This window comes from Misgurnus anguillicaudatus, chromosome 25, assembly GCF_027580225.2.
Source record: "Misgurnus anguillicaudatus chromosome 25, ASM2758022v2, whole genome shotgun sequence".
NCBI lineage: Eukaryota > Metazoa > Chordata > Actinopteri > Cypriniformes > Cobitidae > Misgurnus > Misgurnus anguillicaudatus.
In genome coordinates this window covers 26,896,215-26,920,000 of record NC_073361.2, presented here as the reverse complement: position 1 = coordinate 26,920,000, position 23,786 = coordinate 26,896,215, and the positions used below count along the sequence as shown (strand labels likewise).

The following is a 23,786-nucleotide window of genomic DNA, read 5'->3' as shown; positions in this document are numbered from 1 at the left end:
GCATGCCAGACTGGACAAATAGGCTAAGTCTGAACAGAAATTTTATTGGTCAATTGATTATTCAAAATATTTTCACATGAATGTGTTAACTAATTAGTCGGCAGATTAATATCAATTTGACCGATTAAATTTATCGGAAGGTTAATTTAAATTTAATTGGTCGAATTGAAAAGGCAGATTATAAAAATTTAATCGGTCGAATTTAGGGATGATCATATTGACCGGTTAACCAAAGGTAAGAATTTATGATCGATTAATATTATAAATAAAAACAAAAAAACAAAAACAAATCGTTAACGCACAGTGCATGTCGATACATGGCTACAGATATTTCGCCACTTTTTATTCTTAATTTATAAATGATGTAAATTATTGCTGCCATGACGGTCAGGTAAAGTAATAAATGGAAGCTGTACAGAGATGGGCATTTGTGCGCAAGATGAAGCGGTCCGTTTCCGTCTTGTCCACGTCCTGACAGAACTTCGCTAATGGCCTTTATCCTAGACCCTGATCGTAAACATCTCTCTTTTTGCAAAAACAGAGAAAAAAGATGCAAACTTTTTGAAATATGTGCTGCTTTAGAAATGGCCACTGTGGTAGATAAAAAGAGACGATCCGCCCTCTTTTGATATTAATCCTTCAGGGCTCCAGACTAACTTTTTCACTAGCAGCACAGTGGCCCCCAACTGAAAATTTTAGGGGCGCTACCAGAAAATTTAGGGGCACACAGCGTGAATCAACATGGTAACCAAATAATCACATTTTTACTCATTTCCACTGTATTACAAATAAATACTTTGATGATAGATGCAGAAAGTACAATGTGCTGTTGCAAATTCAGTGTCACATCACAAAAAAGCTCAAATTTACTGGTCGGACATGTGCGACTGGATGTAAAATTTAGTGGCACACTCTCAAATTTTGGTGGCAAAATGTGGAGCCCTGTCCTCTGAAATGAAATAAAATCTCTGTATTGTTTTACAAAGTCAACTGTTTTTTTTCTTGATGGCAATTTAATATAAAATCTTCAGGGGTGCAAACTTGTCACCTTTCGGCGAAATTTGCCGTTTTTATCCAAAATAGGTAATTCTTGTGATTCGTCTATATTCGATGAGTTTCTGAAAATGAGGGGTGAGGGGGGGTTAGTCACCTTATTTGCTGCCAAAGTTTAAGCAGTCTGTGCAGATTGAGAGCACAACCTTAACTCATAGTATTTTCTCATGCCACGTTAAGCATCCACATCATGTTGCTGTGCGCGTGGTCACAAAAACGTAAAATTTTATACACGTATTTATGCACAGCGGTTTTAAATTAAGTGATTTTGAGCCGTTGAAACTCAAAGAACAGTGCTATATGCACACACTGTTTCTATTTGAGAATTCTTTCTTTAATAAGATTTGTACATCGAATTGTACACGAGTTTGATTGGAGTTGCTCGTTCAGGGTTCATATTCATACTGTATTAGAGCTATGACTGGGAACAGAACAAACCCTGAATTATTTGTTTATGTGCACTGAATATGAAATACACTTTAAAAAAGTTTTTTTTATTTGTTCACATTAGTAAATGCATTTGGAACTAAAAATGAACGATATATAATGCTTGTGTCTTTGTCACCTTTTTCACCCCTGATGAATTTGCACCCCTGATCAGTTAACGGCAAATGTTCGGTTAACAAGCTGTGGTTGTCGGTCGGGAAAATTAACTAAAATGAACTCTAGTCGAATTGGTTAGCAGATTATGTCAATTTAAATGTCGGCTAAATTGGTCAACTGATTAATCAAAATTTACCAGGCAAACATTACGTTGCAGAATTTTAACTATAGATGTCCCGATCTGGCTCAATTAATTTTGTATTTCGGCTTATACTGGGTCCCGATCCGATACTTGTATCTATTGCTATAGGTGCACAAAATACAAACAAAACCCATATACTTTTTGTCTTTTTTAATGTATTTATTATTATTTAACAACAAGTTTATTGCAGCACAATAGTAAAACTAGTAAAGTGTCCTAAACACTTGAACATCAAGTAAAACCTGAAAAACAAACTTGAATGTCAAGACAGTCTTTTACCAAGGAAGTTTAGTGCTTTCGATGTAGGTAAAAAGTTAGATACGAGTAAACGCTTTTTTCCCCACAGGTGTTTCAGTTTTAAGGTGTATCAATTCTGTGATATTAGATGCAACCCTATTGCTATAACACCTTGTGAAATTCCCACGTCGCTTGCACACATTAAAATTGTCTGTCGCAGTATTTTCATGTTTACACAATGCAGACGTTTTAACAGCATATTTTTACGATTACGAAACCTGTCTGACAGCTGATGTAAACAAGTTCCTTTGGAAAAAATTGTCTGCTAAATGTACATTTTTAACACTTTTGACAAAGCATATATGGTTTTAAACTGACATGGACATGCTGCACACGGCAGAAAACCTGTTAGAATTTGCACATGTTGGTCGCTGTGAAGTTCACAGCTGTGGCCACACATTGCTACTTGACCTCTATAGATATCTGGCATTCACATATGTACGGTACTCTAAATACACCACACCGGTCCTGCTCTGATTGGCTGAGCATGTGTATGGTGAAGCCTATGGCTACATAAAGAACATCTAAATATAGTGATGCCATATTATATGCTCCTGTCACCCCATGAGGAGATGTACTAATGTTAAAGTCTAGTCAATGCAGTCCCACGTGTTGCTGTCTGTTAATGTACATCTCCGCTGGAAGGCCATTGCTGTGATGTCAAAAGATATGCAGATCCGAAAATTTGGTTTGCCACTGGAGGTTGTAGTTGAGACTATAATGTTCCTGTTTGCTCATACGATGTTTACATGGGTTAGAACATTGGAATCTTGAGTATATAGTGGCAGCACTGTTGGGTGCACCAGGGTTAAAAAAAGTGCACTAAAATACAATACATACATATACTATTTTTTCATGTGCAAATGTTTTACGTAATATACTAAAAATAGTATTTAGTACTTCTTAATGTAAACGTAAGAACATCTAACTTTGGGTTCACACCAGATGCAAGTTCAACGATTTGCGCGAGTAGATTACATACAAAGTCAATATAAAGATGCGATCAGACGCGTCCTCACGTGGGGGCGATGCGAATGATGTGATATGCGTGGCGCGTTTGCCACGAAAACATGCACTATTCGCCTCAAAAGTGTCTTCGACCAAGTTGAAAATATTCAACTCGAGCAAAAAATTCGCATGACACAAAGTTAAATTCCGCAAGTAATCTAGAGCAAGTAACGCGATGCCCCGCGTTTGGTGTTTAGGAACATCAGTGTACTCAACTTTTTTGTTTAAATTGACTTTTAGTGTATTGAAGTATTAGTAGTATTTAGTATATTTTTTCAAGTGCACTACATTTATACTGAAGTAAAACTATACTTTGAATTAGTACATATGCAGTGTGTAACTTTTACACATTTAAGCATAAAAATAACAATGTACTACAATTGGACCTGCTGGTATTTAAGTGTATACTTAGTACATTTAAGTAGGGCTGCAACAAGGAATAATCGAATATTTAATAATTTTCTGTAATATTCGATAATTAAAAGTGTTTAACGAATGCCATTATTGATTACTTTGGTCTGCTGCGTCACTTGCCCCCTCCACATTGCAACAGTAGGAGCTACGCAGAGGCGCATCCCCACCATGCGGTGCAAGGTACTCGTTTACTACAGCAAGCAACATAGAGCCAAAAGCGAGAAAGCGAGATGATTGACCGGACGATAGCGGAGGCAAAAGCGCATTTAAAAAAAATAAGTGACTTTGTTTTTGTTATGAACAGATTCATCTAACTTATAATTGCGCAGCTTGAGCTTTTGCAGGCGGCCGGCACGTGACGTCTAGGGTGGCCATTCGTGCCAGTTCCGCCAGACACGTCCCGAACATGTTTTCGGGTTCGTTCTCCGGAAGTCGCGTTGCTCGACCGCATACGTCATCGAGGTTCTCACGTTTCAGTTAAAATACATTAGAAAATTAAGATTTATTTCTTTTAAGACATACAAATTGTAGTTTCATTCTTACCTTGAAATGTAACGGTTGCTTTTCTGAAATTAAACCCGAAATATTAAACCTTGATGAAGTATGCGGTCGACCAACGCGACTTCCGCAGAACGAACCCGAAAACATGTTCGGGACGTGTCCGGCGGAACTGGCACGAATGGCCACCCTAGTGACGTCACAGACCAAATTAATCGATAATGAGTTTTGTCGAACACTATTTTTAAGGTCGATCAGATGGAAATTTCGATCGTATTGAAAGGGGTGATGTAGTCCGATCTGTGATCCAATCATCAGGAGAAAAATATACATGTAAACGCGCAAATTGTAGTATTTTCTCAATCGGATGCAAAAATACCTTGTGCACATGTGCAGAAGAATTGTGCTTTAGTTCACGATTTTTTATTTACCTCTATGTATCATATGTAAACATAGCCAATGTCGTTCGGTTTTTTTACGAGACAAAAAATTAGACGAAAGAAGAATCTGATTTTCAGACTTTTTAGGAAAACATTAATATGACCTCAAAGCTAAAAGACATGAATCACAAATTGTAACTTTATGCCCTATTTACAGTTGATTGAATCTGTCTTTATTCATTGACTAAATATGTGCTCTGGGTTTATTTTTCTCTTTTTTTGTACACTTACAGCCTCGGGTAAGAAACCTTCATGTTTTCCATTAGCGGATATGGCCTGACGTTTACACAAAACCAGTTCAGTGGTGAATAACATCAACAAGCAGCACACAGATGCCCCATTTTCCATTTATATTTGCAGAGGTAGTTAAGAAAGATAAGTTAAGAAGTTAAATTAAGGGCTGGTTTCTCACATGAACAACAGAGTTCAATATATCAGAGCAATAGGCCTTTTACATATTCTGCCTTCAGGATCTATTGGTAAACAGCTTGGCTTTTAAAAAATAGTTGGAGTTGTTTAAGACAAATTCTACGAATCGACTAAAGAAGTCTTGATCAGACTGAACCCTCATTTTGCCTTGTCCAAGAATTTGTAAAAGTGACAAAAAAATGCATTGACAGTTACACACTTATAGTGGACGTGTACAGACGTGTGAGGAGTGAAAATAGTTTTCTGCAAATTTGCCGACATGCATCATTTCACTTAAGTTGTCGTACTTGAGCGCTGTAAAGCTCTGACTTCAGAAATGATTTAGCTGACCTTGTGAATATTAACCCAGTGTCATGTTCTCCAATGAAGACTTATGCACGGCGGGAAGTAAGAACACAAAGAATAGGAAGTGGTAAAATAAGTGAGAATCTAAAATAGCAATAAAAGTCTGCGTGGCTGCTGCTCTATGAGTCTTTGTACCTGACAGACCCAAAGGTTTATCATTATGGATCACTGCTTCTTAACTATGTGCTTCAAAGCAGACGGAGTTGTTCATCCGGTGCACAATGAGATGGGCATCTACTGAACTATTGAAACTGTTGAACTGAGAATTCACTTTCAAGAGGAGTTTGGTGCTTAGATTCAAGCCTAGTATTATATGGACATATGTTTAGCATATAGTATGTTATAACACGGGTCTGTTGAATGCCTTACATTCCTTACTGAATGCCTTACTGTTGAATGAAACATTGGTTGAGAAATGTTTCATGGGTATGCATTAATTTTGAATAAACGCACATCTGACCTGACAAATTATTAAAATAACCACCAATTCAATTTTATTTATATAGCGCTTTTCACAATTGGTAATTGTTTCAAAGCAGCTTTACATTAATAAAAGCAGGAGAAAACACAGAAAAATGCTAAGTTAAGCCAATGTCGGCTGACTCCCCGGGGTTGAAAAACCCCCAAGAGAGAAAAACCTCCTGACTTTTTTAGCCTGGGAGAAACAAAAAGTAGGGCCCTATAAAATCCGTTTTATTTTTTCCCAAATTCCGTTTTATTTTTTCCCAAATTCCGTTTTCTCCGTTTTAATTTTTGCAAATTCCGTTTTATTCATTTTAATTTTTGGCAATTATATTTTTTACCCTTTACTTTTATTTTAGTCATAAAAAGAGTGTGCCTTTAATGTTAATGATTAAAATGTAAATGATTTGGGGGGGAAACTGGATAACAGGCTTACTTAATGACTATAAAAGATGCATTTACACACGCACATACACACGCGCTCGCGCGCACACACACAACTCAATTCAATGCATTGTTTAATGCAGGAGGCTACAACAAGGTGTCAAAGCAGTGGTGCCTTCAGAAGTGCCTTTAACACATCAATCCAGCGGAACGCGATTCATATTTTATACACAATCGCTTGAAATGCATATAACTTAACATACACAGGATAGTGATCTGACTTAGGACAGCATGAGCACGTAACTCTTTGCACGTGCGAGCGAAAGAGAGACAGAGAGCGGCACCATGATGCAGATGATTATATTTTAAATGCGAGGGATAGTTAGTTTGCCTCAGCTCGCTTGAAATGCATAAAACTGAACAAATGCATAAGGATTTGTGTTCGCACTTCGGACAGATGCGTGAGCGCGTGCACGTGAGAGAGGTACAGTGAGACAGACGTGGATGAGAGAGTGCATGTATCTTTGCGCTCACCGTGAACAGAGTGTTGACAAAACTTCCTAAATAACAGTTCTCCGGTCACATAAAAGTCATGTGAGACCTGCTTGGAACTAAGTGCTTGGCATCGAATTTCTTAATTTTTTTGCTGACGAAAGCAGGGTCGTGGAGAGCCGCTTCGCCATGGTTTCAGTGTTTTGGAGGGGGTCTGAAACGACGGGAGGGGGCGTGTCACCCAGATTTACTTCCCCCGGTCTGCATTTCCCCTAGACATACGTTCGGCTCCCACACAAAAACATAATTTTATTCAAAATATGTAAAATTCCGCAAAATTCCGCGTTAATACTAGATTCCGTGTTAATTAGCCAATTCCGCGATTCCGTGATCGCGGAAATTATAGGGCCCTAAAAAAGTCCTAGGAGGGAAAAAAAACCTTAAGAGATATATAGACCGACTGTGTGTTCGCATGTAATGCAAGTGTCACCCAGTGTTGTGTTTTAATATCTGCTCGGTTCCAGACAGGCTAGCTATTGCGGCATTAGTATATTACCCAGACGAGTTATGTAAATGCTTTGTTCCGTACAGGTTGACTATTGCGAGATAAGTACATTTACTAGACAAATTATGTGAATGCTTTGTTAAAGAGAAAAGTCTTAAGTTTAGATTTAAAGTGATCGACTGTGTCTGTTCTCGGACATCAGTTGGAAATCATTCCAGAGCTTAGGGGCTAAGTCGTTAAGGATCTACCACCTTTAGACACTTTTGATATTCTAGGGATAGTTAATAGAGACCAGAATTTTGCGACCGCAGTGTACATGATGGATTGTATTCTGATATTAATTCTCTATCAGCAATGTTTGTGGTAACTGTGGAATAGGGCTGCATAATTAATCAAGATTACAAATACGGGTGAAACAATTATGTAATTACCAAAAGTCTCAATTACAGCTGTCCATTTGTGCTCATTCTGTGTGTTTTGCCAGTGTGTAAATCAAATGCAGTGGTGAAGCAGAGATTTTAAAATTGATAAGTTGACTTGTCCTATATACATTAGTTTTTGGATTTTTTTACTAACAACATAACTCCCATAATTATTTGTGATTTACATTTAAGGCTGTCACAATGATTAAATAAGCATCTAATCATGATTGTTTGACCTCATCGCAATGATTTCAGATCACCGCAATGATTGCATATCTCTCTAAAAAACACAAGGGGGAGCTGCAGCGCCTGTATAAACGAGACCGTATCAGATGGTGCTTCTTAAGTGACAGTATAACGCGATACATTGCAAAGCCATTCAATACAGTGGATAAACAGCATTTAAAGAAATGCTGCAAAACTTTGATGAGCAGTATGAACTGCAATTCCAAATTTAGGGAAGTATTTTTACAGATCTGTAAGGAATAGAATTTTTCCAGCCACTACAAGTGGTCCAGTAGGACCAGTACTAATATGACCTTAGTAGAATAATATTGGCTACTATTTAAGGCCTGTTCTGGTATAGTCAGTTTATTTTGATTGCATTTTTATTTTAAGTTATTTTTCAGACACTTTATTGTGTTTATTTCTTATGAAGAATTTTCTGTCGAGAATTAAATGTCAAAACTCTGAAACAGGCAATTTTTTAGACTATTAACCGGCAGCCAAAGTTCATAATCGTGACAGCCCTATTTACATATAGGGGAAGCTTCTGCACCTTCCAAAAGAAACATCACACTAAAAAAGCTCAATGTTTTGCAACAGTACTAGTGTGTGATGCGTCTCAAATGTTAGATCGACTGCCAGCAAGCTCTTGCATCACGCTTGGCTGCATTAATCGGGGTCAAGCTTTTGATTGAAGCTTTAAAAGCAGAGGCATATATCGTGTCAGAGAGAGCCGGAGCCGTATTTCACTTCCGACTTTACTTTTACAAGCGTGAGATAAAAGCATGAGCTTTAAGGCACCACGTTTACTTTTCGCTAATGTATATGGTGGATATGCCAAAGTGCAGGTGGGTTAAACATTGACTATGCTTTTCTACTGAGTTTCTTTGAGTAACGTTCAGTGTGTGATCTTACCAATGCCTTCTTTTTAATCCACAACTGTCTTTTTTTGTAGCGGGGTCGGGTGGCCATGGACCCCTTCAGCCAGCTGATCTTGCTCATCTCCGTGGTGAGCTTTTGCACCTTCCAGTGGCTCTTTCACAGCGTGAGTCCATGGGCGTCATCCAGAATCAGCCCCGGCTTCCTCAAACTCACCCACAAACAGAAGATCGAGTGGAACTCAAGGTAGAGAAGCCCAACTTCATCTGTTTTTGTGTAAATGGTTTATTTTTACATTAACATTTATGATAGAAGCAAAATGCAAATATGAAAACCCAAACTACTCATGGGAGAACCACAGACTCGTAATGTTTGTGTATGCAGAAGTTGGGTTGTTTAAGTGATCATTTGCTTATCTTTACTGGTCTGGAAGGATGCCACCGCCAGCTGGTTAAAATCTTCAGACTGCATGTCCACACTGTTTGGTTTAATGACAGCAGTGGCTGTATTTTAATAGTTTTTTTTCTTCTTTAAATCATTGGCTTATGTGTTTCTGCAGGACCGTGTCCACACTCCACGCCCTGCTGGTTGGCCTCTTCTGCCTCTATATCTTGTTCTTCGATGAGGCTGTCAATCAAGACCCCGTATGGTGAGCGCTCGGCCTTTGTGATCGAACCGTCACGTTGCATGAAGGGCATGATGGGAAACACTGCTCTGTACAGATGTGACAATATGATCCTGATTCCAGTGCATTTCTCATCTTTATCACAACAGGGGAGATCCAACTCTGGTGAAGATAAATGTCAGCATTACTACAGGCTACCTCATATCTGGTGAGACTTATTGCAACTACCGTATCCGGTGTTTGGAGTTGCTTGATTTATATTGCACAGTATTGGTATTGTAATACTGAGAATTTTGTGTTTTTTGAAGATCTGCAAGGATTTGTTCCTTCAGGTTTCAAGCTAAATCTCTTGGGGCTAAAATGCATGTTAGAGCTGCCTTAAAGGAATATTCAATTTTCTTAAAAGAAAAATCCAGATAATTTACTCACCACCATGTCATCCAAAATGTTGATGTCTTTCTTTGTTCAGTCGAGAAGAAATTATGTTTTTTGAGGAAAACATTGCAGGATTATTCTCATTTTAATGGACTTTAATAGAGCCCAACATTTAATACTTAACTCAACACTTAACAGTTTTTTTCAACGGAGTTTTAAAGGACTATAAACGATCCCAAACGAGGCATAAGGATCTTATCTAGCGAAACGATTGTCATTTTTGACAAGAAAAATAAAAAATATCCACTTTTAAACCACAACTTCTCGTCTAGATCCGGTAGAGATGCGCCGGCGGGACCCCACGCAATACGTCATGACGTCAAGAGGTCACAGATGACGAACGGGAAACTCCGCCCCAGTGTTTACAAGTGGTTGAAAGAGGACCCTTCCTACGTTGTTGTATGTCAACTGATACTAATTAATGTCTTTGTGGCAGTTTATTGTTTACAATGGTCCGCAAATTTGCGTTTTATATATGTAACACGTGACCTCCCTACGTCACTACGCATTTACGTTAGGTCGCGCTGGACCGGATCTAGATGAGAAGTTGTGGTTTAACTCTTTCACCGCCAGCATTTTTCATGATTTTCACAAAAGTTTAATGCCTTCCAGAAAATGCTCCTTTTCAAATATAAACATACAATATATGAAATAAAAAAAACAGACCCTCTGCTTTCAAACAAAAAATCCTTTTCATCCTACCTTCATGTGTTCTCTTTTATCACCTCTCAAATATGTGTAGATTTCATCAAAAACACCACATTTTGAGCAAAAAGCTGAGATAATTCCATTTTTGTGAAGGACTTTTGATAGAGATCAGATGCAGAGCGATCTTTAAAACATACACGGACATACAGTTGTTTGCCCTAGGGCAGTGTTTCTCAAACTTTTTCAGCCCAAGGACCACTTTATCTTCCAATTTTTTTTCTGAGGACCACCTAACAAAATCTCACTCTAACACGCTCCCAAAAAACAACATAATAGGAAGGATAAGCTAAATTTAAGTTTAATATGCAACTGTTTTAAGTCAAAAACTAATTTTTTAACACAAATGCAATGCTATGTTCAGAAATTATTAAATGAATTTTATTTCATTTGAAAAAGTAAATGTGAAATGAGTTGCAGCTTAATATGAACAACAAACTGCACATGTGAAAAAAACTGCAATTAAACATACTGTAACAGCCTAGGTTCCACTGGCTGTCATTCCAAAGAGCCAAGAGCTGAGGTGGTGGGTATATGAAGTCTATGGTTGTAACTATGGTAACAATAAAATGCTGAAAAAAAGTTCCCCTTAATGTCCAAAATCACTGAAATTACAGGGATTTTACACATGAAACAAAAATTAGTACAATAATAACTAATAGATATGTGGATTTTAGCTGCTTTCAGTTGACGCTTGATCTTTTCTTTTGACTCCTCTTTGGTTTAGCCACCGATCCATTTTTACGTTATTAAAACAGAATGGCAAGAACTGATATCACAGTTTCACAAGTGCATTAAAAATCTACTTAAATAAGTGACGATTGTATAAACACTTGCCTAGTTTAGGTCATCTTTTGGCGGGGGCGGACCACACTTTGAGAATTACTGCCCTAGGGCAATACTTCCGGTTTTTATAAGTTGCGGAATAGCGCCACCTGGTGGATAATAGCGGTATTGCAAATTGACGAGATAACTCGTCAATGGCGGGGAAATAGTTAACAGTGGATATTTTTTATTTTTCTTATCAAAAATGACAATCGTTTCGTTAGTTGTATACACTAACTAAAGTTTAAAAAATGGGATCAGGAAGAACCTGACCTTTAAGAGTAATGGTTATTTGAATAATGGGATGAGCCTTGTCTTGTATCTCATGCAAATGACATGTAAAAACAACTGCCATTTTATGGAAAGCTCAGATTTTAGCTTATAAAAAGATTCTGCCATGCTTTTTAAATTCATTTGGCAGTGTTTTGTGTACACTAAAGGTTGGAGGATTTCAAACTTGCAAATGATTTCCCTTGAAGAAGTTCTGACACCTTTTCTTTGTCTGTTTTTTCCAGATCTGCTGCTTATATTTTACTATTGGCGAGCTATTGGAGACAAGTTTTTTGTAATCCACCACCTGGCAGCATTGTATGCTTGCTACTATGTACTGGTGAGTTCTCTGTTGTCCCATAACAGAGCATGCAGGCAAGACGGGAAAGAGACGGCCAAGAGTGAACAGTGGAAGCTGTGAGGTGTGTAGCTGGTGCTGAACGCTTTTCTGCGTCTCACTAAATCGAGTTACGAACTGAAAATTGATTTTTAGCAAACTTTGTCCCATTTGCGTATTGATAGTGAGCTATTCACTTAAGTCAAGTTGTGACGTAAGGAGTACCATTGCTGCGTTCATGCCGTAACGTAACTACCATTATTTCAAGATGACAACACGTGATGCTTGACTCATAGCCGTTTACGTCCTTGGACTGGGAATTATGCATTTCTATAGCAAAAGTAACAATGGAACCGCATGAAAGAAAATACATAAATAACATTCTTAAAGTTTTCTATTTAATGCTTCTGCTAAATATTGCATAACACAGAAAGTGCGTCAGGTAACAGCAATAATATACTGGAAGTCTCGTAATTACTAGCTGTACGAGGACGTAGACAGTTTTACACGTTAAAATCTTACAATTACTGTTATTACGATATGGTGTGAACGCACCTCACGTCTGGTCCAATTATCCACTTGCTTTATATATGACTACAATCTCAGCAGCCGTTTATGTGCACTGTTTATTCATATCACACATTGTAAGGATTAGTCCATTTTCTTAGAAAGGGTCCAGGTGGTTTGCTCACCACCATGTCATCCGGGGTGTTGATGTCTTTCTTTGTTCAGTCAATGAGGAAGTTGTGTTTTTGAGGAAAGCATTGCAGGATTTTTCTAATTTTAGTGGACTTTAGTGGAACCCAACATTTAATACTTAACTCAACACATAACAGTTTTTTTCAACGGAGTTTCAAAGGACTATAAACAATCCCAAACGAGGCATAAGGGTCTTATTTAGCGAAACGATTGTCATTTTTTACAGGAAAAATAAAAAAATGTACTTTTAGACCACAACTTTTCATCTTGGTCTGGTCCAGCGCGACCTAACGTAAATGCGTAGTGGCGTAGGGAGGTCACGTGTTACATATATAAAACACACATTTGCGGACCATTATAAACCTTATACTGCCACAAAGTCATTAATTAGTATCAGTTGAGATACAACAACGTAGGAACGGTCCTCTTTCTCAACACATGTAAACACTGGGGCGGAGTTTCGCGTTCGTCCTCTGTGACCTCTTGACGTGATGACGTTTTGCGTCGGGTCACGCTAGCACATCACGACCAGATCTAGACGAGAAGTTGTGCTTTAAAAAAGTGTATATTTGTCATTTTTATTGTCAAAAATGACAATCGTTTTGCTGGATTGGACCCTTGTGCCTCGTTTGGGATTGTTTATAGTCCTTTGAAACTCCGTTGAAAAAAACTGTTGTGTGTTGAGTTGAGTGTTGAATGTTGGGTTCTGTTAGGGTCCATTAAAATGAGAAAAAGCCTGGTATGTTTTCCTCAAAAAACATAATTTCTTCTCGACTGAACAAAGAAAGACATCAACATTTTGGATGACATGGTGGTGAGTAGATTGTCTGGATTTTTCTTTTAAGAAAATGGACTAATCCTTTAGGTCCTTTCTCAATGAATATATTGTTGTTCATCGCCAGACAACCGTGGTTGGTTTCCATGTGATTTTGGTAACCAGCCCTGATCACTGGTCTACACCACCCACCAATGCCATTACTGTTCACTCTTGGTTCAGTTGAACGGTTACCCTCTAGGTCACCAGGTTCTGTAGCTGACCATGGCTATGATAATGACGGTATTTTTTGCATGGAATGCTCTATGAAGGTTATGCCAAGGTTACTTTTCTCCTGACTAATAACAATGCAACTATGGGTCATATCTGGCCCAGATTGTTTGCATGCATTGATGCTGACTCTTCCTGTGGTGCTGGTGGAGGATTTATTGTGTGCATGCTCTGATATCTTCCCCTGCTTTGAGCCGACCTTCCTCTCTTTCTCTAATAAAACACTCACACTTTTTCTCTCTCTAATAAAACCTAACATCAACGTCTCAACTGCAGGACGAATAACAGCAAGAAAATGCTTGTTTGTTGAGATGCAATGGTCCACGCTCACGTTATGGGAAGGTTTTGATGATACACATCAGATTGACACAGAATATGCATTTTTCCATTATTTTAGAGACGACTCTGGACGTCATCTAAATTATTAGATTAACTGCTCGATAGTATTGCTAAATTGCTTTTTGTCAGTGTTTCTTAGAAATACAAAAATCATGATTTTGGAAATGTATTATTATAACAGAGATCATTATGGATATGTCGATTAACTGTTTAATGGCTGCCACATACAATTTACTCTGAATTAATGGAGCTTTGACGCTCGCCTGGAAACCTGCATATTGTTGTCCAGATGTAGACCATACTGTCACTGGTCACTTTTATGACTGCCATTTCAAGCCTACATGTTTAAAATGATTACGATTAGATTTATTATTTTAATAATTTACATCGAGCTGGAAGTCTCTGTTGGGTCTCACTAAGTTATTAAGTTTGTCGTTTCAATTGTCCATCATAAATTCGTTGTTATTGTTTCCTGTGTTTTTTTCCGAACTGCTGTTCATGTCAAAAACAAATCAGTACACCGATACCGATTTTTTTTTTACTACTTTTTACAAACAAGACTTTTATCACAATTTTAGTAAGCTAGCTTATTCCAAAGTTTTCAAGTATGATAAACATAACATGAGTAAACATAAACATAAGTGCGCATTAAAACTTTTTGTAACAAAATAGCTTTTAAAAGGTCACTCCGCTTTTTTTTGAAAGTATGCTCATTTTCCAGCTTCCCAGGAGTTGGGCGTTTGATTTTTGCCGTTTTGGGATCCATTCGGCCGGTCTCTGGGTCTGGCGGTGCCACTTTTGGCATGGCTTGGCGTGGTCCATTGGATCTGGCTGGACCATTGGCATCGCGCTCAAAATTTAAAACTATTCCTATTTATAACTTGACTCCTCTGTAGAGGAGTGCTGAGACCGCGGAGGATTGAAAGTTGCGATTTTCTAGGCTGGGAACTATATTCTCATTCTGGCGTGGTGATGAAGAACTTTGTTGCTGTGGCATGGCTGCGGGGGGCGCAATGATGTTGCGCAGTGCCCGAAAATAGTCCCCTGCTATTGTAAGTTACCAAGGGGACTACTTTCGGGCGCTGCGTGGAATTAGTGCGCCTACTGCAGCCATGTGGCGACGGCAGGGTCCTTGGTTGTTGCGCCAGAGTGAGAGTATAGTTGCTAGCCATATCGACCTAGAAAATCCCAAACTTTTGGTTTTCCGTCGGTCTCAGTGCACGATGTAATTACAGAGGGGTCAAGTTATAAATAGGAATAGTTTTACATTTTGTGCTGAGACCGACGGAAAATTAAAAGTTTAGGTCGATATGGCTGGGAACTGTATTCTCATTCTGCCGTGGTGATCGGGAGCTTTGCTGCTGTGGCATGGCTGCGGGGGGCGCAGTGATGTTGCGCAGTGCCCGAAAATAGTCCCCTGCTATTGTAAGTTACCAAGGGGACTACTTTCAGGCGCTGCGTAGTGTTAGTGCGCCTACTGCAGCCATGTTGCGGCGGCGGGGTCCTTGATTGTTGCGCCAGAGTGAGAGTGTTGTTGCTGGCCGTGTCGACCTAGAAAATCCCAGCTTTTGGTTTTCCGTCGGTCTCAGTGCACGATGTAACTACAGAAGAGTAACGTTTAAAGTAGAAAAAATATCGAAATTCTTTGGTTATTTTTGGCGCGATGCTGGTGGTCTGGTCGGATTCAGTGGATTGTGCTGGGCTGTGCTGGGGGTTGTGCCGCCGGACCCGGAGATCGGCTGAATGGATTCCGGAGCGGTGGAAATCAGGTGTTTGGCTCTAGGAGAGCTGGAAAATGAGCATATTTTCAAAAAAAGCGGAGTGTCCCTTTTAATGTCTACCACAACTGTTTATCTTTTCAAATAGATAAAAACTTTTTGTCAGCGTGTTGTGCGATTTTCTGTTTTTCGCAGTGCATGTCCAACGAGTCTTAAACTTTGATGTGTTGCCTCTTCTGTGTTGTCCGTTCGTCTTGCACTGTATCTGTGCCTTTTTTCCAAAAATCTGTCTGTCTAATGTGTGTCTTTCACCTAACATGACTTCTTGAATAACTCCGTCTCACTTCCTCTGACCAGCAAAAACCCTTCATGCAAAAACTACCAGTGTCAATATTAGTCGTGTTAAGAGATAAAGCGCCAGACTTGGCTGATCTAGATGAAATCTTCTTTTCTTGTCTGCTGTCCTGCTGTTATGGAGCAGTTACTGAAGCCCAGTTACAGTATGGACTTACCAGTGCCTAGAGGTACCAGCATGCACCTGCTAGCCAACCCGATTATTGCTTTTCTTTTTATGGTATCAAGTGGAGTAAGTATGCTAATGTGTGTTTTCATTACAGCCCCGGAGGTAAGTTTGTTATTAAAATGTGATGCAAATGTAAGCCGAGGAATTAAAATGTAAATCATCCCTGTTGTCGAGATAAGCCACACTAAGGTAGTTTGCTGCTTTTGGATGTTTTTCAGCCAAAACTAGTAAGCTATCTGTGTTAGTAGGGCTTATTTTTCCAGAGATGCGGATATATTATTGGTGTTTTGCTTAATGAACAATGACAAAGTTTTGAATTAGAGATCAGGATTTGTATGAGCAATCATTACTGCATATATTTGCCTGATTGGCAGTATATGGCGTATTGTTGGGGCTTTCTGGGGCAAAAGTTGCTGTTACTATTGCTTATACTTACAGCTTAGGACTCCTAGATCTGAGGATTAAACTTGTAGGGGCTTTCCTGGACAGGGCTTAAGTTTAGTCTAGACTAAAATGCTTGTTTAAACTGAAAACAGCTTGCATTTTTATATCTAAAAATATATCAGTGTCATTGTTTTGTCCCAAGATGCACACCACTAATAATGTTTTTGTAAGGCACGTTTGTAAAAAACTACTCAAATGGCATAAGGCCTAGTCCTGGTTTAATCTAAAACCTGTCTGAAAAAATGCCCCATAGAGTACAACTCAGACCTGAAAGTTACATAAAAGTTTATTACTTTTAATTGCTTTACAAAAGTCATTTGCTGTAAGTAATACTTATTAAATATACCCTAAAAATTAAATATAAATGAATATCATATCAACAATAAACAATATCGTGATGAATTGTACAAGTATACATATGCAATACCTCATTTTAATGCTATATAAAATGTTTTGATTTTCAAAAATAAAAAGTTAGTTGCATTAAAGTTCCCGTTGTGAAAATCAAGTTTTTAATGTTATTTGTATGTCTGTGTGGTGTTTGATATGCTTTAAGATAAACCGTGTGCAAATTCATCATTTCGCAAAATCGCAAAGTATTTTCTCCAAAGGTAGTTTTCCAAAGATGCCGCACAAAAATGCCGTTTGAAACGCCACTGTTTTCTACATCAGTGGTTCTCAAACTTTTTCTGCGTGCGGCCCCCTTGTATACGGTGCATTCCTTCGCAGCCCCCCCAAAGAAAATTTATGACAAAAACATTTTTAAAATGTAACATTTTAATTAAACAAAACATATTCAATTATACAAAGTAGTGATGTTGGTTAGTAGGCTTATTTTTTTTTAATTACACAAAATTTATGATAAATTAATGTATTTTATAAAATGTCATAAAACTGGGGCCCCCTGGCACCGTCTCGCAGCCCCCCTGGGGGCCCCGGACCCCAGTTTGAGAACCACTGTTCTACATCAAGTTGTAATAATCACATTTATGTTTTGACCAAGTGGATCAGGTAGTCTGAGCTAAGGGTGCTTCTCAATACGGTGTGTGTCGAACATCACGTAACCAAACCGGAAAACTGAGTTGATCGCTTCTGGTTTCCGGTATGCGCTATTGTAGCTTGTTATTGTTATTCATAGTATTATTTTTTGTGTTATATTCTTTTCATTCTAATATCTGAATGTATGTGAGGCTATAAAAAAGTTAGTACATTTTCTTTTACTTGGGTTTAAGATGTTAACGAGCATATCCACTGAACATCGGTTATTTTCGTCTTTGATAGCTCCGAAACGCTTCATGTATGAAAACAGCACCATGTTGGCATAGACCATACAGGACCGGAAGCGATCTGCTATGTTTAACAAGAATGCGGAAGGAAGTTGCGCATATACCCTATTCTTATTTTTGCATCCTCGTTTCCTTTCCTCGCTTCCTCCTAGGATGCAAGCGAGAAAAGTTGCAAGAATGGAGGCGATGAAGCATTAAAGGGACAATAAGTAGGATTTACCCCATCTAGTGGTGAAATTTTATTTTGCATTAAAACGAACAGTGCTCTCTAGCGCCTCGCAATTCCAAATGCGTGTAGCAACTACAGTAGCCATTATGTAATCACTGATCTCCTTGTCCGTTGCAGCTGGTTCACGTGTTCTGAATGAAAACGCGTTGTGGAAACGCATTGGTAGGCTAGTGCTTTTTGTCCCTATTATGCTATTATAGTTTAGCAATAGGCGAAACGACATGGAAGCCTCCTTGGACTTACCCATTTAATGTAAGTAAAGAGAAGAAATTCTAAGCTTACAAAGATAAGTCAGATCACTGGCAGAGGTCATTTGACACCAACGAGGTCCTTATTCCTCACTCTCTGTATAATATTCATTCAATAAATATTCAGTGCATTAAAAACCCAAAATATTTAACAAGAAAAATAATCTTTATTTTAATGTAGTAAGTCTTTCTTAAAAGTGCTTTAAAATTAATATACGTGTCTATACCACTGATCATTTATATATACATGAATATTAAATATACTGACTGAAGCGAGTCTACATTTACAATAATTTAATGATTAATACCAACATTTATGTGTGTTTAAAGATGTGACGATGTAAAGGGGGAGGAGATTTATATGTGCGTCAGGTTTAGTTGATAAAACATAGGATACACTAAACTATGTATTCTCGCTTATGACTCGTCAAAAAGCCTCTGAAGGGGCGATTCACATTTCGCGCTCGTTTGTTATTTCAAACGTAGGCGTGCGGTATGCATGCTCATAATGGAAGCGACATGGACGCGCTCGTTTTTTCCAGGCGCATCCGCACTGCATCGAGTTAAAAACATTTCAACTTTCTAGAATGCCGCAAGCGCACCACAAGTCATGTGGAAAGAACCAACCGACGGTCGCGTTTTCCGCGCGGATTTAGATGCGAAATGTGAACCGCTCCTAACTCCTCGTTCCTCGCCGCCTTGCGGTACAATTAAAGAATTGAGATGTCCTACAAGGTGGCGGAGGTTAATCGGTTTTCGGGTTGTAGGATGTAGGACGTAGGAGCGACGAGGAAGCATATTGAGAAGCACCCCTGGTGTGAATGAGTAGATGCTAAGGCTAATTTGCATATTTATGGTTCCATGTATAGACGGCTTGAGCAGTAACAACATAAACAAACGGTTTTCGTGGAACAAACGTGACTTCCGGTAAACTCCGCAAAGATTCAATAACAACAGAGTCCTTTTAGAGTCGTTTATTTCTGATATCAAGCTAAATAAACAACAAGTACGTTACCTTAGTTCAAATCTACCTAAAGCGTATTAAAAATTACACTTAGTTAACGTTACGGTGTACTATATAATGTATACAATGTTAACTACTGATCGACTGCCAAACCTTCCTTCACAAAGCGGTGATCCATGATCGCCCCTCGTATTTAGGAAACCAAAACATTTGTTATTTATATATATCAACGAGGTATTTGTTCCAGAGTTCAGTTTAGCCACTGGCCGAACCATTAAACAGAGACCGGAAGTTAAGTTTCGCCCAGACGCGTAACCGCAACAATGCACATGTGTCAGATGAAACTGTCTATAGTAACTGAAGCAAGTGTGTAGAGTTACATTCAAGCTATTTTAAGGCACTTTGAAAAAAAATTCAAAAGGAAAAATGCTTAGATATGTCATTTCAATGATTAAAGATTATCGAAAAGTATTAAGGGACAACTACATGGGGAAATTAAATGTTTTATTTTTAATAAATTCGTGTGTCAGTGTAAATAACTCTTCATCCAAGCAAGGACTGGAACATCTGGAGACATTGATACTGTTGTAGGTGATTTAAGACGTAATGCCTTTCTATATCGTGTGTCTGTGTGATTGTGTGTTTGTTTTTCACATTGTTGTTTCAGGGTCAAGGAATGTTGCCTTATTTTGCTAACTTTCGTCTGCTGGCAGAGTTTTCCACGCCGTGTGTAAACCAGCGGTAGGTTATTAGCCGATAAGTGTAAATATTTTATAACCAATCGGTATAGGTTTGCCCACCACATCTTAAAGGGGACATATCATGAAAATCTGATTTTTCCATGTTTAAGTGCTATAATTGTCTCCCCTTGTGATGTCAGAAGGGAATAATACCGGCCCTTAATCTGCACTATACAACCACAGCCCTGCCATTTAGTGCAGAGATCAACTCATTTGCATTTAAAAGGACACACCTAAAAAGGTGTAAGCAATTTTAACATATCTATATGGTATTTTGAGCTAAAACTTCACACATGTACTCTGGGGACAACAAAGATTTATTTGACATCTTAAAAACTTCTTGTGAAATGTCCCCTTTAAAGTGCTTTAAGACAACATGGAATCCATTTGAAACTATTTACCTCCATAATCTTATTCTGCTTTAATGATTCATTCACACACATCATTTTCTTATTTCACTATGAAATATTTCATTAAAAAAAATTGTTTAGTAATTAACAAAATATATGATAATGAAATAAAGGTAGTTTGGTTCATAGCGCATCACTTTGCTCATCTATGTTTTTTCCAGCTGGTTCTTTGAAGTGTTAGGTTACCCCAAAATCTCCAAGCCCAACATGGCTAATGGGGTACTGATGGCATTCGTGTTTTTCATGGTCCGGATCGCCGTTATGCCAGTATACTACAGCCGGATGTGCTCCGTGTACGGCACCGATGCCTTCTACAACGTCTCCTTCGGTGGCCGCAGCGCTTGGATCTTCTCCAGCATATGTCTGGACATCATGAACGTCATGTGGATGCATAAAATCGCTCGCGGCTGCTTCAAAGTCTTGCGCTCCAGTCGGAAGTCCAAACCAGAGATCCAGGAGAATGGGAAAAGCGATTGAACGCAAGGAAATAGCATTTGAAACATACAACACTTGATCGCATACAGGGTTTTCGTTGACCTTCGGAGGCAGACAACGAGTGTTGCGAATACGTGGAACAAACCTAAATGTGACCCTAATCACCCCAAAGCAATATTTTTCGATGCGTGGCCAACACTTTTACAGATATTGGACCTTAAACCAAAATGTCAGTTTGAGATCTTTTTCGCCAATCAAGACTCCGCCCAATCAAGGCTCCTGTGCATGTTGATATTGTACAACTAAAGCGCCTGAACTGTATTTTAACCGTGTTTTGTTAACCACGTTATTTATTCATCAAAACGCAGTCATTCTCTTTGAATCACTGTATTGTGCAAAGGGGCCAAGCGGTCAGTGAATCACCCAATGTTTTCATTCACTTTAAACCTATTGTACGTTAAATGAAAGATTCATCTGTACAACTACACTAAACAAGAAAGACTGGAAAACCAACAAGAAAGACACCAGAAGACCAACTGTACAAACAGAAAGTGATTATTTTGGTAGTTCAAACATCACACTGTACTTGTACTACCGGTTATCCAGAGGAAAATATGGATCTTTAAGATCTGACTGTTTATTAATATTGTTGGAAATTGTGAAATGGGGGTTAAACAGCCAAAATATTTTTCCACATGTGTGAGATAACTCCTCTCGCTTTATCTTAAGAACGAAATCAGTTTACACCGCACCAGATTCGGGTCGGATTTTTGTTTTGTTACAATAAAACTGCACTGTACAATTTATTGCATGCAGCAATGTTGTCCTCGGGAATGTTCGCATTGTACATAGAAATTGTATCGGACAAATAATGATTATTTTAATTACATTTGCATACAGTACTGAAACTATCGGTTATGGTTTGGAAAACGTTTTTAAAGAATTACGAGAGCTTTAGATACCCAAGTCAGTTTGACTTGTGAATGTTCGATCTTGAGACGTTTTCCTGCACCGTAACTAATTTATTTAACCAGTTTTACACTGGGAGAGCATGGCAAATAATACATATTTATTATTTTTTAATGGAAAGATATAAACGTGTCAATGTATCTTCTGAGTAGATATGCATCATATGAGAGATTTACAATATACAACACAGAAATGCTTTTATGAATTCATTCTAAAATTCATTCGCACCTTGTTTGAAAATTCACTGTAAAAATGCAGCATGAAGTTAAAACAACTTTGTTTTGCAAGTCAATTCAACCTACAATTTTAAGTTTTGGCTTGTGAAAGTTGATATAAAATTAAGTTAAAATTGTTTTCCTTATTTTTTAAAGTTAAAGTAACATAACATATTAATTTGACCAAAATGCTGCGTATTTTTACAGTCTATGTATTTTATGTGGAAAATTCATACATGGACCGTATATTCATTCACAGTATAGATCTGAGAAAATGCTGGGTTTTATTAAACACATGAGGGTGGTTTCCCAGACAGTTTTTATTTTTTTTATTTTAGGACATTTAAGTAGTTTTTACAAGCAAACCTTACAATAAAAAACTATACTTGTGTGCATCTTGAGACAAAATAATGGTACTGATATATGTTAAAATATGTCAGTGCAAGGTGTAAAGCAGCTCAAACATGCATTTTAGTCTGGGAAACCTCTTCATGAAGGACTGCTGTTTGTGGAAATAATGTTTCAGTTCAGTTTTTTTAACAAAGTACTTGAAATTATTTTTTTCAGAGACAGATCTATATGAGTTGTCTTGGACTTCCACAAGTTCAACAGATAAAAGTCCTGGTAATGTTTGCCTTTGAAATCAATCGTACAAAACGCCTTTTTTAATAAACGTTTTATTTACTCATGTGACTTTTGTACCACATGCTTCATTTGCATATTCATGTAAAGGGATGTACTGCCTCATTTTTATTTTTTTGTTTGTGCCAATGTTGCCACCAAAGGTCAGAAAAATGATTGTTTGAAAGGTGTTCTTAATCTTTGATAGTGACTGAATGGTAATACACCAAACAAGGCAGGTAAATACAAACAAGCATTTTAACTTTAATCACTGAAAGTGTAAAGCAAGCAAAGAGAGGGATCACATTTTTTTACAAGTTTTTACAAGCTTCTCTGTAAGGTCAGCACTGATCTATAGATTGTTGAAGTTTTATCTAAAGATACAAATGTGGTTTAGCCTTTTTATTTTTGCTAAACCTTGCTTTCCTTTAAACATTTAATTGTTACAATACACAAAGGTACAAAAGGTGTCACTTGGACGGTACCCTTCATAAAGGTCTTAACATGTACTATTTAGGGAAAGATATGTACCTTTTCAGGTACTAATATTCACTAAAATGTACAAATGTGTGACAGCTTTTGTTCTTTATTTCCTGAGTGTGTAACAGTTTGAATGCATTTAGAAATAAGATATTTTAAAATATCAGTTATACACAACCTTTCAATTGTGTAACTTTGGAAATTCAATGAGTCTAATTTTTACCATTTGATGTATGAAATGTGGAGAGAGAGTACCATAACATTAAAAAAAATAACCATAACGTTGTCATTTATGCCATAGGCCTATGTTTACATTTACCAGGGTTGTCACAGGGATAATGCCGTGTGCCGAAGGAAAGTACATGTGTCTGGGGAATGACAGCACAGTTTTTTATTAAGCATTTGTTTATTCTTTCACAAGTCTGTTAATTTTTCACGTACATTTGCCTCAATAAAGCAATATGTTCATTTTCATCCATGATCATTGTGTATCTTTCTATTTCAGGTTAATTCTTTTAATAACTCATTTATGTTGTGTAAACATTAACAAAAACTGGCATGTGAATTTACCCATCGTAAGTGATTTTAACACTGTTATAAGTCATTTTGGCATATCGTGCTAAAGA

The 23,786-nt window shown here is 37.9% G+C and overlaps 1 protein-coding gene across 2 annotated transcripts in view; it reads left to right on the top strand.

The window, feature by feature from the left end:
• Window positions 1–23,634, top strand: part of tlcd4a (TLC domain containing 4a) — a 24,811-nt gene extending 1,177 nt beyond the window's left edge. The window contains exons 1-7 of one of the 2 annotated variants that reach the window (XM_055181564.2): window positions 8,385–8,567; window positions 8,675–8,844; window positions 9,158–9,247; window positions 9,373–9,431; window positions 11,704–11,798; window positions 19,958–20,031; window positions 20,602–23,634. In XM_055181564.2, the coding sequence (XP_055037539.2) occupies window positions 8,505–8,567; window positions 8,675–8,844; window positions 9,158–9,247; window positions 9,373–9,431; window positions 11,704–11,798; window positions 19,958–20,031; window positions 20,602–20,917 (867 nt within the window). In that variant the 5' untranslated portion in view covers window positions 8,385–8,504 and the 3' untranslated portion in view covers window positions 20,918–23,634. Of the gene's footprint in view, window positions 1–8,384; window positions 8,568–8,674; window positions 8,845–9,157; window positions 9,248–9,372; window positions 9,432–11,703; window positions 11,799–19,957; window positions 20,032–20,601 lie in introns of those variants that run through there. The other variant, XM_055181565.2, reaches the window with a different exon arrangement.
• The last annotated feature ends 152 nt before the right edge of the window (window positions 23,635–23,786 follow it).